This window comes from Hesperophylax consimilis, chromosome 2 (assembly GCF_061612785.1).
Source record: "Hesperophylax consimilis isolate HC1 chromosome 2, BYU_Hcon_1.0, whole genome shotgun sequence".
NCBI classification, from domain to species: domain Eukaryota; kingdom Metazoa; phylum Arthropoda; class Insecta; order Trichoptera; family Limnephilidae; genus Hesperophylax; species Hesperophylax consimilis.
The window spans coordinates 22,615,293-22,636,061 of record NC_142837.1 but is presented as its reverse complement, the minus strand read 5'-3'; the positions used below and the strand labels follow the sequence as shown (position 1 = coordinate 22,636,061).

Genomic DNA, 20,769 nt, shown 5'->3' with positions numbered 1-20,769 from the left:
TACGTAGTGCATTGCCTTAAGTGCGCTGCATCTACTTATCTAGAATAATAGCGAAGCTCTCAACCTACCTACTCGCGATTGGTCGGTTTGTTCCCCAACGAGTGGTACCTGTATAAACACGACGACGACATTGCGGTACCTAGGGCAATCAGTCATAAATAACTACAGAGCATTCACTAAGTGAGTCTTGGGTAAGCGACCGCCTACACTTTCGAATGTACAGTTAAAAAATAAGCGGCCGTTCCTTTCCGCGCCCCGTGCCGTGGATCGTGCACTCCTACCGAGGTACCTACCAGGGTACTCGGTTCAGTTCTAGGTTCGGGCCTCATCACACTGGAGCATCAGGAAGACTCAATTTCTTCACCAGTGATGAACACTACCGTGACGACATCGTCGTTCGTCGTCAGCAAACCTGGTCTCTTGAACTTTATGGCAATTCACCCTAAATCCTCATTTGGGCAAAGACATTATTTGTACCAGGCTCCACTTCTATTTAATAGCTTTTCAGATGACATTAAGTCGTCAAATTCCTTGTGTACATTTAAAAAGAATGTTTAATTATTTGTTCTATCGAAGGATTTCCAACATATTTTTTAATCTTCGTCCTTTTAATTTGTGGCATAATTTTTTGCATATGTATATTTTTTTCTCTTTCTTTCTTCTCTCCTTTTTAAAATAATAGTTTACTATATTTTATCTTGCAATTAAATATCAATGTATATCATGGTCACCCTACATGTTTACTACATTATGCTGTAATGAAATGGCTGTAATTAGAATAATAATTACCATGTATGTAGGTACCCAATTTGTAGAAACGTTAATGTAACAATATTGTACTCTTAAAATATAATATTTGTGCTATTTTTAATTTTTATTATTTTTAACAATTATTAACCTCAACATTGGCTTGTCCTAGTGAGGTTAAAAATTATAACGTAAAAAAGATACAGTGCAAAGAAACAATAAAGAAATAAGTAATACTCTTGTTAAAAAAACCAATATATTTTTACAACGCCCTTGACGTAATTTTGCACAAAAACGACGCTATACAAATCTTTGACGCTTTACAAATCCCTCTGAAATATCTGGAGTCGGTGAATTATTTTTTCCCATTTGATCTCTGGTGAGTTGACGTGTTGTTCTTGTATTGTTTGTATTTATTATGCTTATATAATGCACTTGCATAATGTGGATTGACTAGATGATCATTTGTGGAAAAGTGTATGGAAGGGTTTAGATTTTCCTGTGGGGAAGATTTAACTCGGAGATAAAGTCGGAAAAGAAATAATAATGAAGATTTGTATTGCGTCGTTTTTTGTGCAAAATCACGTCAAGGGCGTTGTACAAATATATTTGTTATTTTAACCAGAGTATTACTTATTTCTTTATGGTTTCTTTGCACTGTATCTTTTTACGTTATAATTTTTAACCTAACTAGGACAAGCCTGTGTTGAGGTTAACATTACGTCAAACACTTATGTTGAACATTTTTCAGCAATTTCTCAACAAGGGAAAGCTTCTAAACGGATTAAACGAACAGGAGTTGATCAAAAAATGATGTCAGTATTGCACAAATAAAAAAAAACAAAATGAATTGTTGCGTTCTCTCGGTTAATTTGATTAAAACTATAAGTCTTATACGGCATCCAGTTATTGCGTTTATTTCTCCCATAACCTTTAACTTTCTACAAATTACCCAGATTTCTCCAAAACCCGTGTTTCCCTGATAAACCTAAATAGAATACAAAAACCTTAGGGGGAAATCTTTCAAGCAAGTACCTACCCCAATTTCTTCTATTTGTTTTGACAAACAAGTCAATACGTTTTATCTCATTTCGCCCTTCCAGTCATAAGCTTTCGAACTTTAAAACAGTTATCAAAACATGAGAAGATTTATATTTAAGCTATCGATTATACTTGTTTTCTTCTATTGTTTCATTTTTAAAGTAAACAATGTTAACTCCCAATCGTCACTAATAATTATTTGTATCCTTCAAAATGATAATGTTTTTTATGTAGGTTCACACGATTTTTCGTTTCAAGTGTATGTTAAAAAAAAATACATTTTTCATATTAGGTACATACAACACATACATAGGTATAAACTGACCTATTTAACATAAACATACTCCTAAGCCCATTTAATTACATTACCTAATAAAATCTAAATACAAATAAACTTACTAAACCAGGCCGAATTTACTTACTTAAACATACATCGAAGCAACAATTTTTGAATTTCGAGTTCGGATTGAGCACTATACATACATCCAATAATCCTTTAGAGACAAGACAAGATACCCAGGTCCCGGGTCCCCAGTCCCTAGTCATCGTGGAGACACGAAGCTCCCTGTAACGTAAATATATCGTTTTGTGAATGCGTAACTTTTACATTGTACAACCGCCGAAACAAATCTTGTTAAAAGTTAAATTGAAAACAAAAAAACCTAAAGCCCTAAAAGCTTTTCGTTCGACACCTCATTGGAGCGTTTTTTCCACCTTGGGGTTTCAAATACTTACAGCTCACGTCACGTTCAGGGATGGTGCAGGGTGTATAAATAAAACTTTCAGCTCTCATTAAATCTCAGAGTTGTAAACTCATATTTTGAGAACTTGAGCTATGAAATCTCAAAAAATGATTCTAGACGCAATATTATCTAGGTCATTATTTTCCAGAACTACCGGATTAGAGGATTTTAGTAAAAAGTAGTGTACTTAAAACACAGAAATATTTATTACCAGCATCTAAAGGTTTTGTCTAATTTTCTCTTGTTCCAAATATGTCAAAAATCTATATTCGTCCATAAATCAAAACGTTGATATCGATTTACTTTTATTGGTAGGTACTTACTTGCTCTTATTTTTCTGGTCACTTAATAATGTAATTTAATTTATCCATTTTTTTATATATTCTGAGTAGACTTTTGACCGAGAGCTGTCAGATTCAAAACGTCGCGCGTCGCCTTTGTTTTGACGCTATGATGAATGATTTACAAATAGAGATTTACTGGATAGAGACAGCAAATGACCAGCAGGAAAAGAGGTGTTTCTTAAAACTTTCGGGACTTAAAAGGTGATAGCGCCCATGATAGTCATGATTATAAACTTCCATCTTATAAAATATTCAATGTTAAAAACGAGAAATGGCAAGCCTAATAAAAGTGCTTTATCGAAATGATGGGTTACGAACTCTTAATTTTCGGTAACGACGTACAAAAAGTGAAATCAAATTTTATTGCTTGTACTAAGATCTGATACATATTTTCCTCTTGCCCAAGAGGTTATGTGTGCCGATCACTAAATCGACACACAATACACGGAACACGGAACATTAAGCAATGTCATTATTTCACAAGTGGCAATAAAAAGGGGGAACTACTCTGGACCTTAAAACTTCCTTTGTGAAACCAGACCACGTAAGTATGTCGATGGTAGTTGTCACCAGAAATAAATATCACTACACAGACGATTTAACAACGATAATAGTTTCTTTAAAAAACACAATCTTTAATGGCGGCACAAAATGTAGGAATTTTCTTATTTACTGGTTTGGTGGCATTTTTCTTACTATACGATACCGCTTTCATATTATTAAAAGAGTAGGCGCGAATTTAGGCGCCTAGATTGTTTATTACTTACGTGTGAAAATGTGAGTTAAGGTAAATAACAAAGGCATTTTTAATTCAAGGCAAGATTTTATGCTTTGGTTATATTTTACTTGTGGTAAGTTTTTGTCAAATCAGCTTTCTCGACATTCCACTTTCACAGGTTTCAGAGTCTTAATTATGTTAGTTAATTTCTCAATAAATATCGAAAATTATCATTTAACTGAGAGAAAACACAACAACAAAAATATAAGTTTAGTAGCTGCTTACCCGGCTTTGTCAAGGCTTTGCGTAGAGTTTTTCTAAATATTATTTAAACAGTTACGTTCATCTTGTTTTGAAGGTCAAGTATAAAAAATTTCGTCATTTTCGGAATAAAACGCCCGCCTGGCGTCCACCACAGATACTATTCTTTATATTTATATATAGGTAAATTATAATACTTCTAATTAGAAGACGATCTGGTGAAGATTACTCTGATAACGGCCAACCTCCGATAGGAAATGAGACCAGACGAAGAATTAAAACTTAAAAAATATGTATACTTTTGGGCTCCTTCTTTTTCCAAGACTCATTTGAGTGGTCCCTCCACGACCAAATAGATTGATTTGCACTGTGTAATCTCTCGTTCTTCTTAGTTCTTCTTTCTTAGTTAGTTCTTCTTCTTAGTTCTGTGTAATCTCTCGTTCTTCTTAGTGATAGTGCGTGGGTTACAAAGCATCCTTCGGCAACATCGTGTTATTATTTATTTACACTGAGATTACATATTATAGGTAAATGAGTTATAATATCTAATCTCTATTTCTTTACACTTTACATTGCGCGTAGGTTACAAAGCATCCTTCGGCAACATCGTCTTATTATTGACTTAAACTGAGATTAAACATTATAAATTAGTTATAATATGTAATCTCTTGTTATTTATAGTGATTATTCATTGTGCGTAGGTTACAAAGTTTCCTTCAGTAACATCATATTATTATTTGATTAGCTGTAATGCCATGTAAATATATTCTGTATTCAGTTTAAAAAATCCCGGCTGGCACTGGCAAATGATCCAGGAGAGGTACTAATGATGTTTGGAAAACTTTCCTTGGATTTCGGAATTTCCGAGGGTGCAGGAGAATTTTGAAGAAAATTTATTTTATTATGGGTGAATAACCGATTCACCAACATACAGCATACGAGATTATAGAGATTGCAGATGTAGACCAAGAAAAGTAAATGGAAATGCTAAAAATACAAGTAAAGAAGTAGTAGCAATAACAAGTTGATACCGTGTTTATTAATAATAATAATAATAATTGGACAACTTGTAGAGCAATGAAAATCACCCTGGAGGAGATAACGATGATCTTTGTTAGACTGACAGGTCTTTCTCTATTACTCCAGCTAGTGATAATTTTCAAAATTATAAAGATGATAATCTTTATCAAACATGCAATAAATTACAGCGGGTTTAATATACCTGCTGTTTGTGTATAAATATTCTATCAGTATGGGTGTATTAAACCTAAATGCGTGTTTTCCCAAAACAGAAACATTAGAGTTTACGTATTTTACAAGTAAACCTACGTTATATTATACTCGTATTTAAGTAAAAATTCTACTCATGTCTGTAGTATTTGACAAGGATTAATATTTCAAAGTTCCCTAGAGCATGATGGAAGTAATGTAGCCAGCTGAAAATATACGATTGACCAAGTCATTGACCAAGTTAGATAAAATAGTTTAATTTCATGTCTCCCGAATCCACCTTCCGATAATTGATAAATCCTCTAAAAAAAGCATTTCGAATTATTTTAAATCACAGAATAATGAAAAAAAATAATACAAAAAGCTTCCCATATAGAAACCAATGTCGTCATTGTCTTAGCACATGCATTGGTTCTAGCCTATTTAACATCTAACATATGAATTCCGTTACATTATTGATGAAACGTCCGACACATTATGTGACAGTGGTTGAAACACCCAACCTAAGAAAACTAGAAAGCGTACAAAAAATTAGGCTAAAACTTATAGTTCACATTCAACACTGAACAGAAGATCCCAAGAAGGGTCATCATTACCAATTTAAAAGAAAACTGACGCCACAAATTCATCTGCCCCAAACGTGCCAATGCGAATAATTATAATGAAGTAATTCGGTTTTTCATCCTTTTCACAAGAATTATTTCGGGTACACGAACAACGCGAAACACCTCTAGTCCTTTATTTCTTCATTGGACACAACAATCGCCATCCCTTACAAGTTTACATATTTCTTCAAAAATAATATATACTCATATATATATATATTCAGTCATTTTTTGTTTATTATGTTAAATTTTAGATTGAAAATTGTAATTGCAAAGTGTTAAATAAATTAAATAATTGGATAAAATGAGAAAAACAATAAAAAAAATTGATGTATACAGGATGTCCGGGGTTGAATTGCGAATATTTCGGGAGGTGATTCTACATGATGGTAAAAGTAAAAATAATGATACGAGTAAATTTTTTGGCGTACCAATGTTTATTTTCCGTACAAAAAATTTAACTTCTTCACATAAAAATTGCCTTAAATCCTTTTGAATTTCAAAAAAAGTTATTTACCTTTTTTAATTGTACTATCATATAGGAACACCCCGATAACTCTGTATAATGATATATTGTCTGTGTACATTTAAAGAAAATATAATTATTCAGTAATTGTACTCAACTGAAATGTGCCTTGTCTAAAATTTGAAAAAAAAATTTAAGTAAAGTATCACACATATACATTTGGAAATATATAGTATCACACAGCTTGGTAGCTTCGTCCCCAAGCTTAGAAGTATTTATCCTTTTGAAATAAACATTAATGCAACAATATTGTTCTTTCAATATATTATTTTGTGTCATTTTTTATCATTTCATAAAATTATTAACTTTAACACAGGCCAATCCTAGGTAGGTTAAAATTTGAAATGTAAACAATGTTACCATTTGAAGAAAAAATAAACACAAAACACATTAAAGCACGTGACGTTTGAAACTAACTCAAAAAGTACTCTCCAATCAAAAAATGCCCCAACTGTTTTAATGTTTAATATGCGCAAAAATACTAAATTAGACAGGTTTACCATCAAACTTAACTACTGTTTTCTTTTATTTTTTATTTAGGACACTACTTATGAAGTATATTTTATTGTAATTCTCACTACGTAATATCATCCTTATGTTATTCTGGCAGTGGAATTAATATTGGTGTACTTTCATCTTGACACCACTTGAAGTGGCTTTAGCCGAGTTTAATGCCTCGATTCTTCTATTCTGTGATATCTTTACATGACTTCATGTCTCTGGCATTTCTCTAAATTCTACTGACATTATAGAAAATATCATCTCTTCTCTCTCTCTGTCTCTTTCTATGCCAAACTCACTATCAAATTATTATATATTTTTTGAAGTGGTATCAGAACCTAGACAATTACATGTCAATTTAGAATTACAGCATTACAAATAATTAGATTAGATTACTCTCAAATAATTAGACATAATTGTTCGAGTTTTTTCAATTCTTCGAAATACACATTATTATTTTTTTTTAAATTAATTTTTAAAAAAGAAAGAAAAACATTCCCGGGTTACGAATAACCCAACAATGTTTGAAAATCTCCTACTACCACCACAGAAAGCCGAAAATGTTGCTTGTGTTGTGATGGAGGACTTAGCCAGCCGAGGAATCGAACACGCGACGCTCGGGTGAGACCCAAGCGCTATGCCCACTCAATATATATATTTATAATAAGACTGTCTTTACCCGGGCAAAGTCGGGAGTGGAGCTAATTTAGCAATTAACTATTGCATACCTTCTGGGCACTCAACGTATTTTGTTTTGTACTTAAAAACATCTTAAATCCAAAAACAGATTTTTATCTGGTCCATTTCAACCTGCACCTTCGTGGGTTTAACAAATTACCAGGAAGCGTATCTCGTCCCAACTTTTCAATTCCTTAGTCGTGTTTCATCGATTTTTGTAAGAAATAACTTTCTGTTTACAGGAAACGAAACCGATTGATAAAGGTATTTGTAGTTCCGAGTGATTCAATTATTTATATCAAGGGCGAAATAAATCATTCAAGCAAAAAATGTTTTATAAAAACACTCTTGTGAGTGCACGCTGACCCGTTTGTGGAAACCGTTATTTTCAAAACCCTAAGGCTATATTTATGCTACAAGAGAATCGCCCACCAACATTAAATAAACAGTGGAATAAATAAATAAAATATCACCCAGTTTGTCGTGGAAAGAATAAAACTTAATAAGGCATTTAATTTTCCTAGCGGATACATTTTAACGGAAGGCTTTCGACAAATGTTTTTTTTTTCTATGTAGCCGTTTCTTGAACACCTTTATCTACTGCATTATGCTTTGCCAAATCATAAAACTACTCTTAAGATGACCAGTGATAGACGGAACCGAGAATAACTTGGAAGGAAACGGAACGAGGTTGTGACAGTATCTTTCGTAGAATCAACATATTGAACATATTTATTTATCAAATAGCTGTACCCCGCCACGCGTTTCTATGTCTTAGTCTGTCTGTACAGATATAGAAACAATAGCGCATATTGCTTTTACGTCCAACAGATGGCGCTGGTTTAAGAATTAGGAGACCGATTTGATTCCTCGTCCCTGCCTTGTGATCTAGAAGATTTATGATGTACGCCCTTGTTGACATTTAAATAATTATAATTATATTTAAAAGTTTAGGTGTTCCCACGTAAATAAATTAATAACTCGTATAGTAGTGGTATTAATTCAAATGATGTACGTGGTTTGGTATTTTCATCGCGGACTTTTAAATGTCTAAAACATATTAAAATTCTAAAACCCGCGTTTAAAATATAACATGTTAGCTAAATCGATATGATAAATTAGTGGAACATTAAGTTTTTTTGTCGATTTAGGTACCTACGTTTTATATTACAAAGCTCAAAAATACGAATAAAAAAACGGTTCCATGATAACTCAACACAATAACAATTCAACACAGTTTTAAAAAGTGATATAAAGTCATTAGAGACGATCAAAAAAAAATAATTAAACCTAACCTAACCTAGCCTTATATTAAACCTAACCTAACGTAGCCTTCATCACTTTCCAGGACTCGCTGGAATCGCTGGACGGGGAAAATACTTGACATGAAAGCGGCGTCACCACAAGAGCCCGTGAACTTTATTACGAAAGTCGTAATGCGCCAAAATTCCAAGAGGGAAACCTAGAATTATGTTTACGGGAGCTTCTCGTATGCCACCTTCTAAAATTCCAAGAAGAAAACCTAGAATTATTTTCACGAGAGCTTCTCGTATGCCACTTTTTAAAATTCCAAGAGGAAAACCTAGAATTATGTTCACGGGAGCTTCTCGTATGCCACCTTCTAAAATTCCGAGAGGAAACCTAGAATTATGTTCACGGGAGATTCTCGTATGCCACCTTCTAAAATTCTAAGAAGGAAACCTAGAATTATGTTCACGGGAGTTTCTCGTATGCCACCTTCTAAAATTCCAAGAGGGAAACCTAGAATTATGTTCACGGGAGCTTCTCGTATGCCACCTTCTAAAGGTAGGAGCATGAGTGTCTAGTTAGGGCTCATGAGCACTGCTTAACTTGCAATCCTTGATACAAGATGGTAGGCTGGGTACTAATAGTAAAAATCAAACCAACATATGTCTTTAAGAAACAATACAACAACGTATTCAGTATGTCTGGGTAAAAATTAAAAATTATACACTTATTACAAAACCAATCAATACAGTTTAAGACTCACCGCATTGTGTGACCAACCCAGGAAGCTACCTACACTAATGATATGCAGAATTGGCATATAACACATATAATAGAAATAGAAAACTTTCGACTGACTTTTTTTTATTTTTTTTTTATTGAATAATTTTTATAGCGCCGCTTTTGTGAGAGATCACCTAAGGGGCGCTTTACAGTTGATGCAGGTATTACAGAAAATATAAATATTACAAAAATAGAGTGAAGTTAAGTTAAGTAAAATGAAGTATAGGAACAGGTGACACGAAAATAGAAGATGGAGACTGGAGAATTTTATACAAAGAAACTAAAATATTTACTTTTCATACATTATTTATCCTGCAAACCATGACATATGTATTGAAAATACAATAAGCCAATAATAATATTTGGATGATATGTATAACGCTGTTTTTGTGCAAAATCAACTCAATGAATTTTAGACCCCCAAATCAATATCAAATTAATCCAAACAGTTTTCTTCTACTAAAACTATTTTTTTAAACGCTAATAAAATATCATACTACGTAAAAAAATAAAATTATGGCTGTACAATTTAGATGTTGAAAAACTGTTCAGGTAAATGTTTCATCTTTCACTACCTACAGCATTACCATAAATTCAAAATTAAAAGTATTTTCATGCCTCTTCATGTTATTGTATTATTTTTAAATAAGAAAAACTGGGTGTGTCAAGCCTACGCAAGACAGAAGTGAAACTTCTAGTATTCCTCTCTCTCTATTTTCATTTCATCATCTCTATTTTCTCTCTTAGGTTAGTTTGAAAATTAGAGGTTAAATAATTCAACGACGAAGCATGGATTTGCTTTTTCTAATATTTTCTTATAGATGAATGACGTTCGATTAATGTATAGTTCCAAAAATTTTCAATTTATTCACAAGTATACAATATTACATAAATAACAATATTACAATTAAAAATTACAAAGAAATTACAATGACAATTTACCAATCATGTGCCATTTTCATTGTCAATTTCATGAATATCATTTCCTAATGTCGTGATAATTGGGTTATGGTAACTAAAGTGCGAGATATATACATGAGCACTTAAATCCTTAATGAATCGTGCAAAAACTGCATCGATTGTTGTCCCGTGTCTAGTCGTGCTAGTGTTCCTATCATTAACAATATCCAAATTGAGGGTGTTTTTGAAAAAGTTCAATAACTCTACAGATTCTTCCCTCGCAAAATTAACATTAAAATCTCCCGAAATGATCATAGGAATTTCGTGATAATTCTTATTCAATAGCCTCGAACCACCCTCTGTGTATGGCAGAAGCACATGGTGGATAAAATCTTTGATATCAGTAATCGATTTACCTGGTGAGATATAAATTGACACCATAATAATTTTTTCCCCATTAGCCAGAGAGCATTCTGCAGCACACAAATCCCCAACGGAGGATGTATGACTAGAAACGAATTCATGGTTACGGGCATGAACGTCATTATGTTTTACCACAACATGTTGGAGTCTATTTACATTTTGATATATACCGACACCACCCGCTCTAACACTGGGTCTCTTGTATTGTACAATGCAATCAAAATTTTCAACATTAACATGCCTGTCATCGTCAAGCCAAGTTTCGGAAAGCATCAATATGTCCGAATTTTTTAGAACATTACCTCGTAAATCTGTTGCATGTTTGTTAATACTTTGACAATTGAATGAGAATATCGTCATATCTCCTTTCTCAATATTTTCTAACAGTACTAGATCGAGAGTTTTTAAACGAACCGTAGAAAGTCTGTCAAATTCTCTTCTCAATTGAGCTACTGATGTGTCTTCGCGTCGTCCGTGATGGAATAAAACCTGATTTTCTGCAGGCACAATATAGAGACCTTGAGGACTTGTAACTCTTGATAAAGCTACATAAACCAAGGATTGCGAATGTTTCTTGCTATACGTATACACAACACTATCGTACGTTCCTCCTTGCGACTTGTGAATAGTCATTGCGCATGCTGGCTTAAGTGGAAAATGGTTTCTCTTTGCTTGGATTTTACTGTGTGATTTAGTTTTGTATAATGGGAAAGTCGCTGACCTACGACTTATCGGAGTTGCGTCATTACTTATTCCTAGTCGAGTAGCATATTGAGCTGTTTTACTACGTGTCCGTCTTCCTACACCTTTTGGAAAAATTAGCCAAACTCTGATAATTTTGTGGCTTTGATCATCTAACTCAACATAGACCAATTTACCGACTGCTCCATTTGCTAATCCATCTGTTACATCGATATTCGTTGTGATTAAATATGGTTTGTTCAAAGCAAAAACGATTTGGTACGGGAGGCCACCAGTATCAATTGATGACAGTTGATGTAGTTTGAGTCTTGCATCTCGTTCTTTTTGAAAATCATTACCCCAACCGATTATTTCGTCGTCAGCGATAGAATCTTTCTTATTCTCACATGAGTTCAATACAGAAAGATTGTAAGTATCGGCAGAATAATTATCATAGTATAATCTAACTCCATTGGGACAAAGATTATGGGCATCCTCATTCGTAACGAACCTTGATTCAATGAGTTCCAGTTGTTGTCTGGTCAAAATTTCCCCGTTACCAATTTTCGTTAAGGCTGATGAGAAACATTCATTTTCTTGTCTCATAACCTCTGTCAGTTCATAAAATTTAATACTCCTCCATAACTGATTACCACCTATTCTTTGTATTTTTTGCTTATAAATAGGAGTTGCTCTCACTGGTGGCAATTGTCTCAAATCTCCGATAAAGATCATATTCATACCACCGAATAAGGAATCATAATGACCTGTTATCTCTCTCAGTCTTAAATCTATTCGTTCTAACATCTCAGCACCAATCATACTCACTTCATCGATAACTATTACTTTCACGTACTTGAAAAGTGTTCGATATAAAAATTTCAGTTCATTTGATAGTGGAATTCGATTCGCCGGTGATATTTTGAAAGCCGTATGAACTGTTGTGCCCCCAATAGCTACTGCTGCCTTTCCTGTTGATGCGCAAGCAATATAAGCGTTTAAATACCCATCAGTATTAGAAAATCGGTTGAAAATCTCCATTAATAATTTGATGGTGAATGTTTTTCCACATCCTGCTGGCCCGGTTAAGAATAAGTGTAAGGGTAATGCGTTTTCTGTTTGATTTAAATGTATACAGTGTTGTAACAATTCGAATTGCTTCTCATTTGTTAATCTCATTAAATCATTAAACTTGTCATTCTCCATAATGTTATCTTTTTTCCTGGCAATTGCACCAAGTTTGTTCAATGATGCTTGCCGCAAATCAAGATTGGCAATTGAATGGGGATCATTCAGGAGTTGTTCATACGGATCAGGCTCTTGATGGACATTCACTTGATTTCGGTCGTCATCATAAAGAAGTTCTTCACGACATAACTGAGCGCATATTTCCATAGTTTTAGCAATGTCTAAATTTGACTCGAATTCTTTTCTACGTTCCATTATTAATGCCTCATTCTGTTCAAATAATTGTAGAAATTGCATGTCTGCTAAAACATCTGTTTCTTCAACTCTAAACTTGAGGTGTAAAGTAACCATCTCCCTCTTATAGTCTGCCAAGTCTTTTCCCATGTCGTAATTTCTATACCTAATTATTCGTGGTATTCTCCTTTCAGAAATTTTTCCTTTAGGACCTACATTATATTTCGAAACAAATTGTGCTAACGTTACGTCTTCGAGTTCTTCCGGCCTCTTCTCATATTTGTCAAACCAATTTTGTTTCCAAATGTCAGTGCAATCGTAACCAAGTTCTTCAAGTTCTTTATTTGTTTTCCTAATTCGTTCACGCTCTTGTGGCCAGAGTGTTGGTATGTAAACGACTGCTACTGACGTTTTAGACATTGGCAACCGCAATAAAAACCAAGCGGCCTCTTGACTTGTCATTTCAACACTATTGAGCACGTTAACACTAAGTTTTCTGAGTGCCTCAACGATATCAAAGTCCGGATTTTCGTCAATAACCTCTACAATTTGTCGCTGCAAATTGCTGATGCCTCTATTAGTTTTGTTGACATATTCTACAACGTATTGTGCGCACGAATACTCTTCAATAATATATTGAAAGTCCATGTTAGATCCTAATACATTTAACAAGAAAGGATTGAAGAAATTATACCATTTTTCCGAAGGAAGTCGTTTAACAAATACTCGTGGTCTCATTATGCCGGCTCGTATAATGTTAATGTACTCTTCATCCGAAGTAATTAAGTTGCAGTCATAAAAATGATTAATGCTGTCATAATCAATGTCTTCTAGATTTTTCCTGATTAATTTATAACGATTCTTTAGCTCTCGAATTTGTGGATGATCTATCTCCAATGGTGTGAGAATGACAGTTTTACGCATGGGCATAAAAGGTGCATCAAAGCGGCAAGTGGGAGAGTGATTCGGTTGGTTATTTTTGTAGCACGTAAATGTATGTTTGTGAGTTTGAAGTCTAATATTTTCTGAAGCTTCAGCTGGAGAGACTGAGATTAGAGTATCTATGAGGGATACAGTAGCCTCGTAATCTGCGCCTAGTGGATCGTTCGGAGCATTGTCTAACCATATAAGTGAATGAACATGTGGACTACCTCGGTGCTGAAATTCGATGCGCTTGAAGAAATTGATGACTCTATATTTTCCAAATGGACTACATTTTTTCGATTGTAAAATTGAAAAGATAACGTTAATTAATTTATCGAAATGGAGTGCGCAACTAACTGCATCTTCATTAATCAAAGTTGTTTTATCAAAGTAATTTAAATTTTCTAGTTGCTCTTCTGTCAATTTTACACGTTCTTTCAAGAAATGCAAAGTCTGTAACAATTTTTTCCAACCGATTTCATTTGCACTCATTGTTAAAAACATTGTAGGTCTCCCTAACTGACGCATCATTGCAAATAGATTCCGCTTGCGCTCAGACCAATATGCAGCTGAATTTGGAATCGGTTTTAAAAAAGCTAAGTTCTTATCTAAGCAGTTGTTAATGTAGTCCGGAGACATAATAGTCTCTTTACTTATATTTGTATTTGTCCCAATGTGTTTGAAAGTAATCTTTAGAGACTCGCTGACCCTCAAACGCATAATTTTTGCCGCAACGTAAAGAAGTTTATTAGGCGTAACTCCTCTCCTGTCAGAACGCCGTAATTCACTCGTGGCAATCATGAAAGGCGTAACACTAATCTCTGGGTTGAACTCTCTAAATTGTCCGAGGTAGATCGAAGGGAAAGAAAGTTCTTCTGCGTGTTTATCGAATAACAAACTTTTCGGTACGTTTCTTTCACCCGGTGCGATTTGTAAGAATTTGTCTTCGTTCCAGAGCAAAGTATGCTGCTGCGCGACAAGACTTTCTTCGATTGGGATATGTTCGCTCAATTCCTCAATGTTAACCACTTGAGGAGCATTCCTATGATCAAACATCTGAGGAGAGACATTCTCATCACTGTTAAACGTTGTATTGCTAGATTCTCGTACAGGCGTGTAGTTTATTTGAATATCTTGCTCAATATTCCCGAGAAAAGAGTTATTTATGGATATTTTATAAAATTTATACATTGGTTGATCAACTAGATACCGTAACCAAGCTTTAATTTCACCTTTTTTCACCAACCCTTGCAAATAACTCGACTTATGGATTAATTTCTTTTTAATGTGTACGTTGATGCAAAAATCGTCATCCACATGTCTTGGCAAAACGCTCACCATATTATCTACCGAGACAGGAACATTGATGATCTGGCCACTTATGCAGAACTGACCGTTAACGTGTCTTATTCGCCGTATTTGCATGAATGGTAGTCTAGGCGAAATTAATCTTTCAGCAATGAGGTTGAGTTGAGGCAAATAGGCTGGTCTTTCCGGATATTTGAAGCCATTGAAGGTCGCTAGCGTTGGAATTTTCTTATTCTGCATACTCCTTTTGCATGTAGTACATAGTTTTGCATCAGCAATGTTCGCAAGAGCCTGGAAAATATGTTAACCATTAATTTCAAACATTGATTAGAGTTACGACATTAAGAAAATTATGATAATATCCACATTATGCTTTAAACATACCGTTATTTTTTTAAGCATCGTTTCATCAGCGGATGTCGCCTTTTTTAAATCCTTTTCGAACCAAAGCCGATCGCAAACGCTACAAGCATAGCCGAAAGGATTTTCCACAAACATTTTTTGAAATTGTTTATGTGCAAATTTGTGATTCACATAGCCACTATAGGGAGGCACAAAGTCATTATCAAATTCTATCGGTGGCCCATCGAAATGCTCTCCAATATCCATGTCGGAATCAACATCACTCAGTGATTCTCTATTCGGGAGTTCATGGTCATCGTGTACATTCTGTTAACAGAAAATATAATTTACTGGAAAACTCATTCGAAATCAATTTTTTCATCTATAATGCAATTTTTCAGAAATTGATACGTACAATATTGGCATTATTCGCATCATCATCATTCGGTTGTGTAGTTATGGCTTCTTGGACAGGAGCCTCTTGTATCTCATCAAAATCCTGGAAAAATTAATACATATACTGTCTTACTCATGAAAAATCGCTAAATCGCCGTTCCAGCGTTGTACTAGCTATACTGGAGTTGGGGCCTAAACCGCTGATTTAATATATTATACCCATAGAGAGATTAGATGGATTATTTGTTATGGTTTTTTTAGAGTGGCAACACTCTGATTTATTTCGCATTCCGCGGCGTGCAACCAACTTCACGTTTATTTATATGTCAGATTCTGTCATCGAATGCCGGGCAATATGATTAAAACCGAATTGAAAATTAGAAGGAAGCGGAATAAAAATTGGGGTGATGTTGAAAAGGTTTGTTTTTAACCTCTTATCTTGGCTGTAATGTTTTATTTATTTGAAATTAGTGTTTAATGATTGTTTTCCGTGTAGGCGTTATTAAAGGATTGCATGGCTGATCACATTAAAGTGGTGGAGAATAAAAATTCTAATACAAATACCCTAATTTCTGGAAAGGAAAGGAGATTCTACTTCCACGTCTGTTGTCGCTGACATGCAAGTCTGGCCGTACTAGATCAATTATTCGTCTCATATTGATTTTGGTGAATCTATATTTGCATCGAAAATCTAATTCTGAGAGAGCTTCAAACGGATCGTATCGCTTATTGTAGGTTTTACGTACGCGCGGTTGACGTACAATTCGTATAAGATCGATGTTTTCCAAACCCGACCGCAAAATGTCGAGATTATCAAAAAAGTTTTCCATTTCGAGAGAGTTTGGTACGCAAGTTGACGCGAGTTTAGTCTATAAACCTAGGGGACCCGCGATCTAAAATCTGACAGGTCGATAATCTGCTGTATTACCCACCCGCGCATGCGCGCGGCCGTGAGTAAGAATTTGGAATAATCCGTTCATTTATGTGTACATTTATTTTCATGAGTAAGACTGATTGAATGTAAATTTCCAAATTTAATTCAATGTTAATTAATAAATAAATTTATTCGAACAATGTAATCATGGCATATCAACTTACAATTTCGGAGGCATTAGTTTTTTTTTGCAAATTTTTATTTTGCTGCTGCCTTATTGAATTCTGGTGAATATTGTCGGGTTTTGGCATGGAATGTTGGTTATGTATTTGTGCTGCATGTAGGACGTATTTTGGACCATCATTGGGACTCAATAAATTCGCAGTACACGTAGAATTTAGAACGATTTTCCGTTTTTTTGATGGAACTGGAGCAGGTGTTATAGCTTCAGCTACCGCAGATTGCCGAAGTTTTTGACGGTCTCTGTGTGCTTTACAACGTTCTGCTCCCGTTTTAGCTTGAGGTTTGGGAGGCTTTAATTCTTTTTTCCGCTGTCTGTACCGCCTGTTGGCCATTGCTTTGATTGTAACGACATTCCTACATCATATTTCACTGTTAATATAATCTCGCCAATATATTAAACAATCCTATTCCAACAATACTACTATATTGTGAAATATTTATCAACTCTTATAGGTTATATTTACCTTATGTTAATGTCATCACTGTGTGAATCAGACTCTCCTCTTCTTTGGTGATTCTCAGGAGATATTTCCTCTTGTGCCACTGATGTGTTCATCACCTCTATCTCGTCACTACTCATTTTTAACACTGAAATTCTGTACCAAACCGTATGAACCACAATCAATTACGTATTTCACTCGTATTACACTCACGACGCAGTATACTAACCAAGCAGCTGATGCTTTGCGTGGCGCAGTTCGCTGGTGTCTGAGAGAGAGGAAAGAAGAGAAGAGAGAGAACGTTCGTGAGCGGCTCCCCCACCTCAACAAGGTTTCACTTCAAAAATGCCACAGCCGAGAATCGAACCTCGCTTAACTGATTGAAAGCCAACCACGCTGAGCACCAACTGTAAGCAAAGCCGCATAAATTGATTATATTATGTAGGTTCTGAAAATATGAGAGCTTGTTATGTTTTATAATGTTACCTACATCACACCCAAAATATAATATATTTTTAAAAATAATGTACAATGTACAGAAATAGAATCCCACACAAGATCGCGTAGTGCGCTCTAGCGAACGGATATTTTATCAGAGGGAGATAGTTTTAATTTTTTTTTCTGTAAATTATTACATATTATCAAAATAAATAAATTAATTAAATAAATGTAATACAATTATCATAATATACGGATTAGATAATAATTTTAATCCAACACAATAACGCAAAGCGCGCTCTAGCGGAGTAATGTTTTATCACAGTGAGATAAGTGTTTTTATTATTTTGCAATATTATTTTCTTTTAAAAAATGTTCTGACCTACTAAAAAGTAAGATATTGAATGAAAAAGGCGTTAAAAACAAAAAAATAATGTGCGATGGCCGAGAATCGAACTCGGATCAACTGCTTGGAAGGCAACTATGCTGACCATTACACCACCAACGCCAGTTGTCGGGATGAGCTAAGAAGCATTTATATGTTACTTCAAAACTTTGAAAATTATTACATATTATCAAAATAAATAAATTAATTAAATAAATGTAATACAATTATCATAATATACGGATTAGATAATAATTTTAATCCAACACAATAACGCAAAGCGCGCTCTAGCGGAGTAATGTTTTATCACAGTGAGATAAGTGTTTTTATTATTTTGCAATATTATTTTCTTTTAAAAAATGTTCTGACCTACTAAAAAATAATATATTGAATGAAAAAGGCGTTAAAAACAAAAAAATAATGTGCGATGGCCGAGAATCGAACTCGGATCAACTGCTTGGAAGGCAACTATGCTGACCATTACACCACCAACGCCAGTTGTCGGGATGAGCTAAGAAGCATTTATATGTTACTTCAAAACTTTGACTAGATCAAATGAACTTTAATCGGTGGTGGGGGTACCCGCATTTTCGTTTCGATCGTGACTCGGTTTTACTCCGTCCCCGAAAATTCATTACGCGCCTAAAGAAGTTTCACTTCAAAAACTTGAATTATTATAACATAACACTTGAAAGTAAATAGTACTAATTCTGATGCGATTGTTTTTTGAAAACAGAAGGATTGGGACTATCTTGGAAGCAACTTGTTGGTGTTTATCGTGTATATAATCTCGTCGAAAATTAAAAAAAAGGAAGTTTAATGGAAGATTTAATGGAATCTTGGCAGTATAATGTCGTTTTGTGTACTTATTCGTTTTGTCGTGGTGATAATTACCTAGAGGTATCGCGGTGGAACTCACTATATTGTAATTATGTTGTGTGCTTCTTCGCAAAGATACAGTGTTAAGTGATTGGTCATCCCGTTTTCCTTGCTTCCATTATTTGTTCATTCCTACACATACTATCACCAATTTCAGCAAACACCATTGCATATCATTTGTTCTAAATTATTAGCAGTACATTTTCAAGTACATCTGAAGCTATACTTCATTCGCAGTTTCGGATGCAACAACAGGATTATTTTCAATGCTTAGAATATTTAATTACGTGTCAAATTAATGAAATAGTTTTTTTAATGTGAATACCGTATAAGAGTTCCAACTACCCGAAGTCAGTGGGACAACTATTTGCATTGTTAATTGCTATGTGTTATGTGGCTGAAGGGAGAGGGAAATGGATAGAGATGGGGAAGAGGATCGCTGGGAAGTACCTGTGTAACGTGTTTTATTACAAGATTACGACACTATAAAGCACATTCAATTGGGTTTGAAAATGACGGGAAATGTGGAATGAAGGAAACAGCCTACCTTGAATTCCCACGAATCCCGACAGTAGGGCTCTCGACGAACTGGCACTGTACATAGGGTGAAATTTCCTCCAAAACGAGATAATATTTCATCTTATTTTAATAATTGCAAACAGATCACAAAGCATGTGAATATACGACTCCAATTAACGAGGACACGACGATGCACCTGCTTGCCATACGATACAAATACGAATACCGACTTGCGACAATATACAATGCAACAAATCATCTTCTTCTTTCCAATGTGGGTAAGGCCATTTTTAAGGAAGGAAATGGATAGTACGTATGATAGTATATGATGGAAAAATGGTAGGTATTATCCAAAACCGTTTCAATACTAAATAACTTGAATTTTTATATCTAAATAACTTAAAACTATTTAATTTTTTATTAGTTTCTTTGAAAAAATTTGTAGATGATGTAAGTATGAATTCAAAATGTTCACAGTCCACATCACTAGGAAGGACTGTTTTGAGGGCATTTAAAGCAATGTTACGATTCTGAATGGAAATCTTTCACCAGGGCGACACTGAATCTAATTAAATCACTAAGGGCAGATTTTATGATCAGTAACAGGTGATGAGTGATAAATGTTTAACTTAATTGTATAGTAGATATTTTGTGTTAAGCACTAAATTGAATTGGAAACTTAAAAATGTCATTTTTAACAGTTCATTTTATTTATTTATTTTATTTGATAAATATAAAAATTACAAACAAAATGAACCTTTGTCTGTCCAACTGGGAAGGATTCCCGTTTCAGGACAGCCAAATTGTGTATTTAGTACATAATATTCTTACAATGGAATGGCGATGCTGCCAAAACCAATTTTGAGAACATTGTTGATTGCATTCAAAGTGACAGGATGGTTTCTTTATCCTTGAAAGAATCGCAAATATGTAATCTATTACCAGGGTCAATTTGGATAACATAGTAATTGCATTCAGAACAGATGAATGGTTTCTTTCGGGACATCACTAGTCTGAGATTCTTTCCAGGGCGTTTTTAGAATTTCTTAGGTGATAGAAATTACACATTACTATTATTATAATTATCATGCTTCGTTAATTTGTCTATCCGACACCGGTGTAGCCGGGAACATTCAACAAGATTGTTCCGGAAGTCCCGAGAAGTTTCCG

At 34.4% G+C, this 20,769-nt stretch overlaps 1 protein-coding gene across 1 annotated transcript in view; it reads right to left on the bottom strand.

The window, feature by feature from the left end:
- LOC149425805 (uncharacterized) overlaps positions 1-16,381 on the bottom strand; it is a 61,867-nt gene extending 45,486 nt beyond the window's left edge. Inside the window, exons 1-5 of the mRNA XM_089643559.1 lie at positions 16,041-16,381; positions 15,841-15,924; positions 15,468-15,752; positions 14,886-15,374; positions 13,096-14,789 (exon numbers count right to left, since the gene is read on the bottom strand). Of these exons, the coding sequence (XP_089499685.1) occupies positions 13,096-14,789; positions 14,886-15,374; positions 15,468-15,692 (2,408 nt within the window). The 5' untranslated portion in view covers positions 15,693-15,752; positions 15,841-15,924; positions 16,041-16,381. The remainder of the gene's footprint in view (positions 1-13,095; positions 14,790-14,885; positions 15,375-15,467; positions 15,753-15,840; positions 15,925-16,040) is intronic.
- Positions 16,382-20,769: the final 4,388 nt, after the last annotated feature.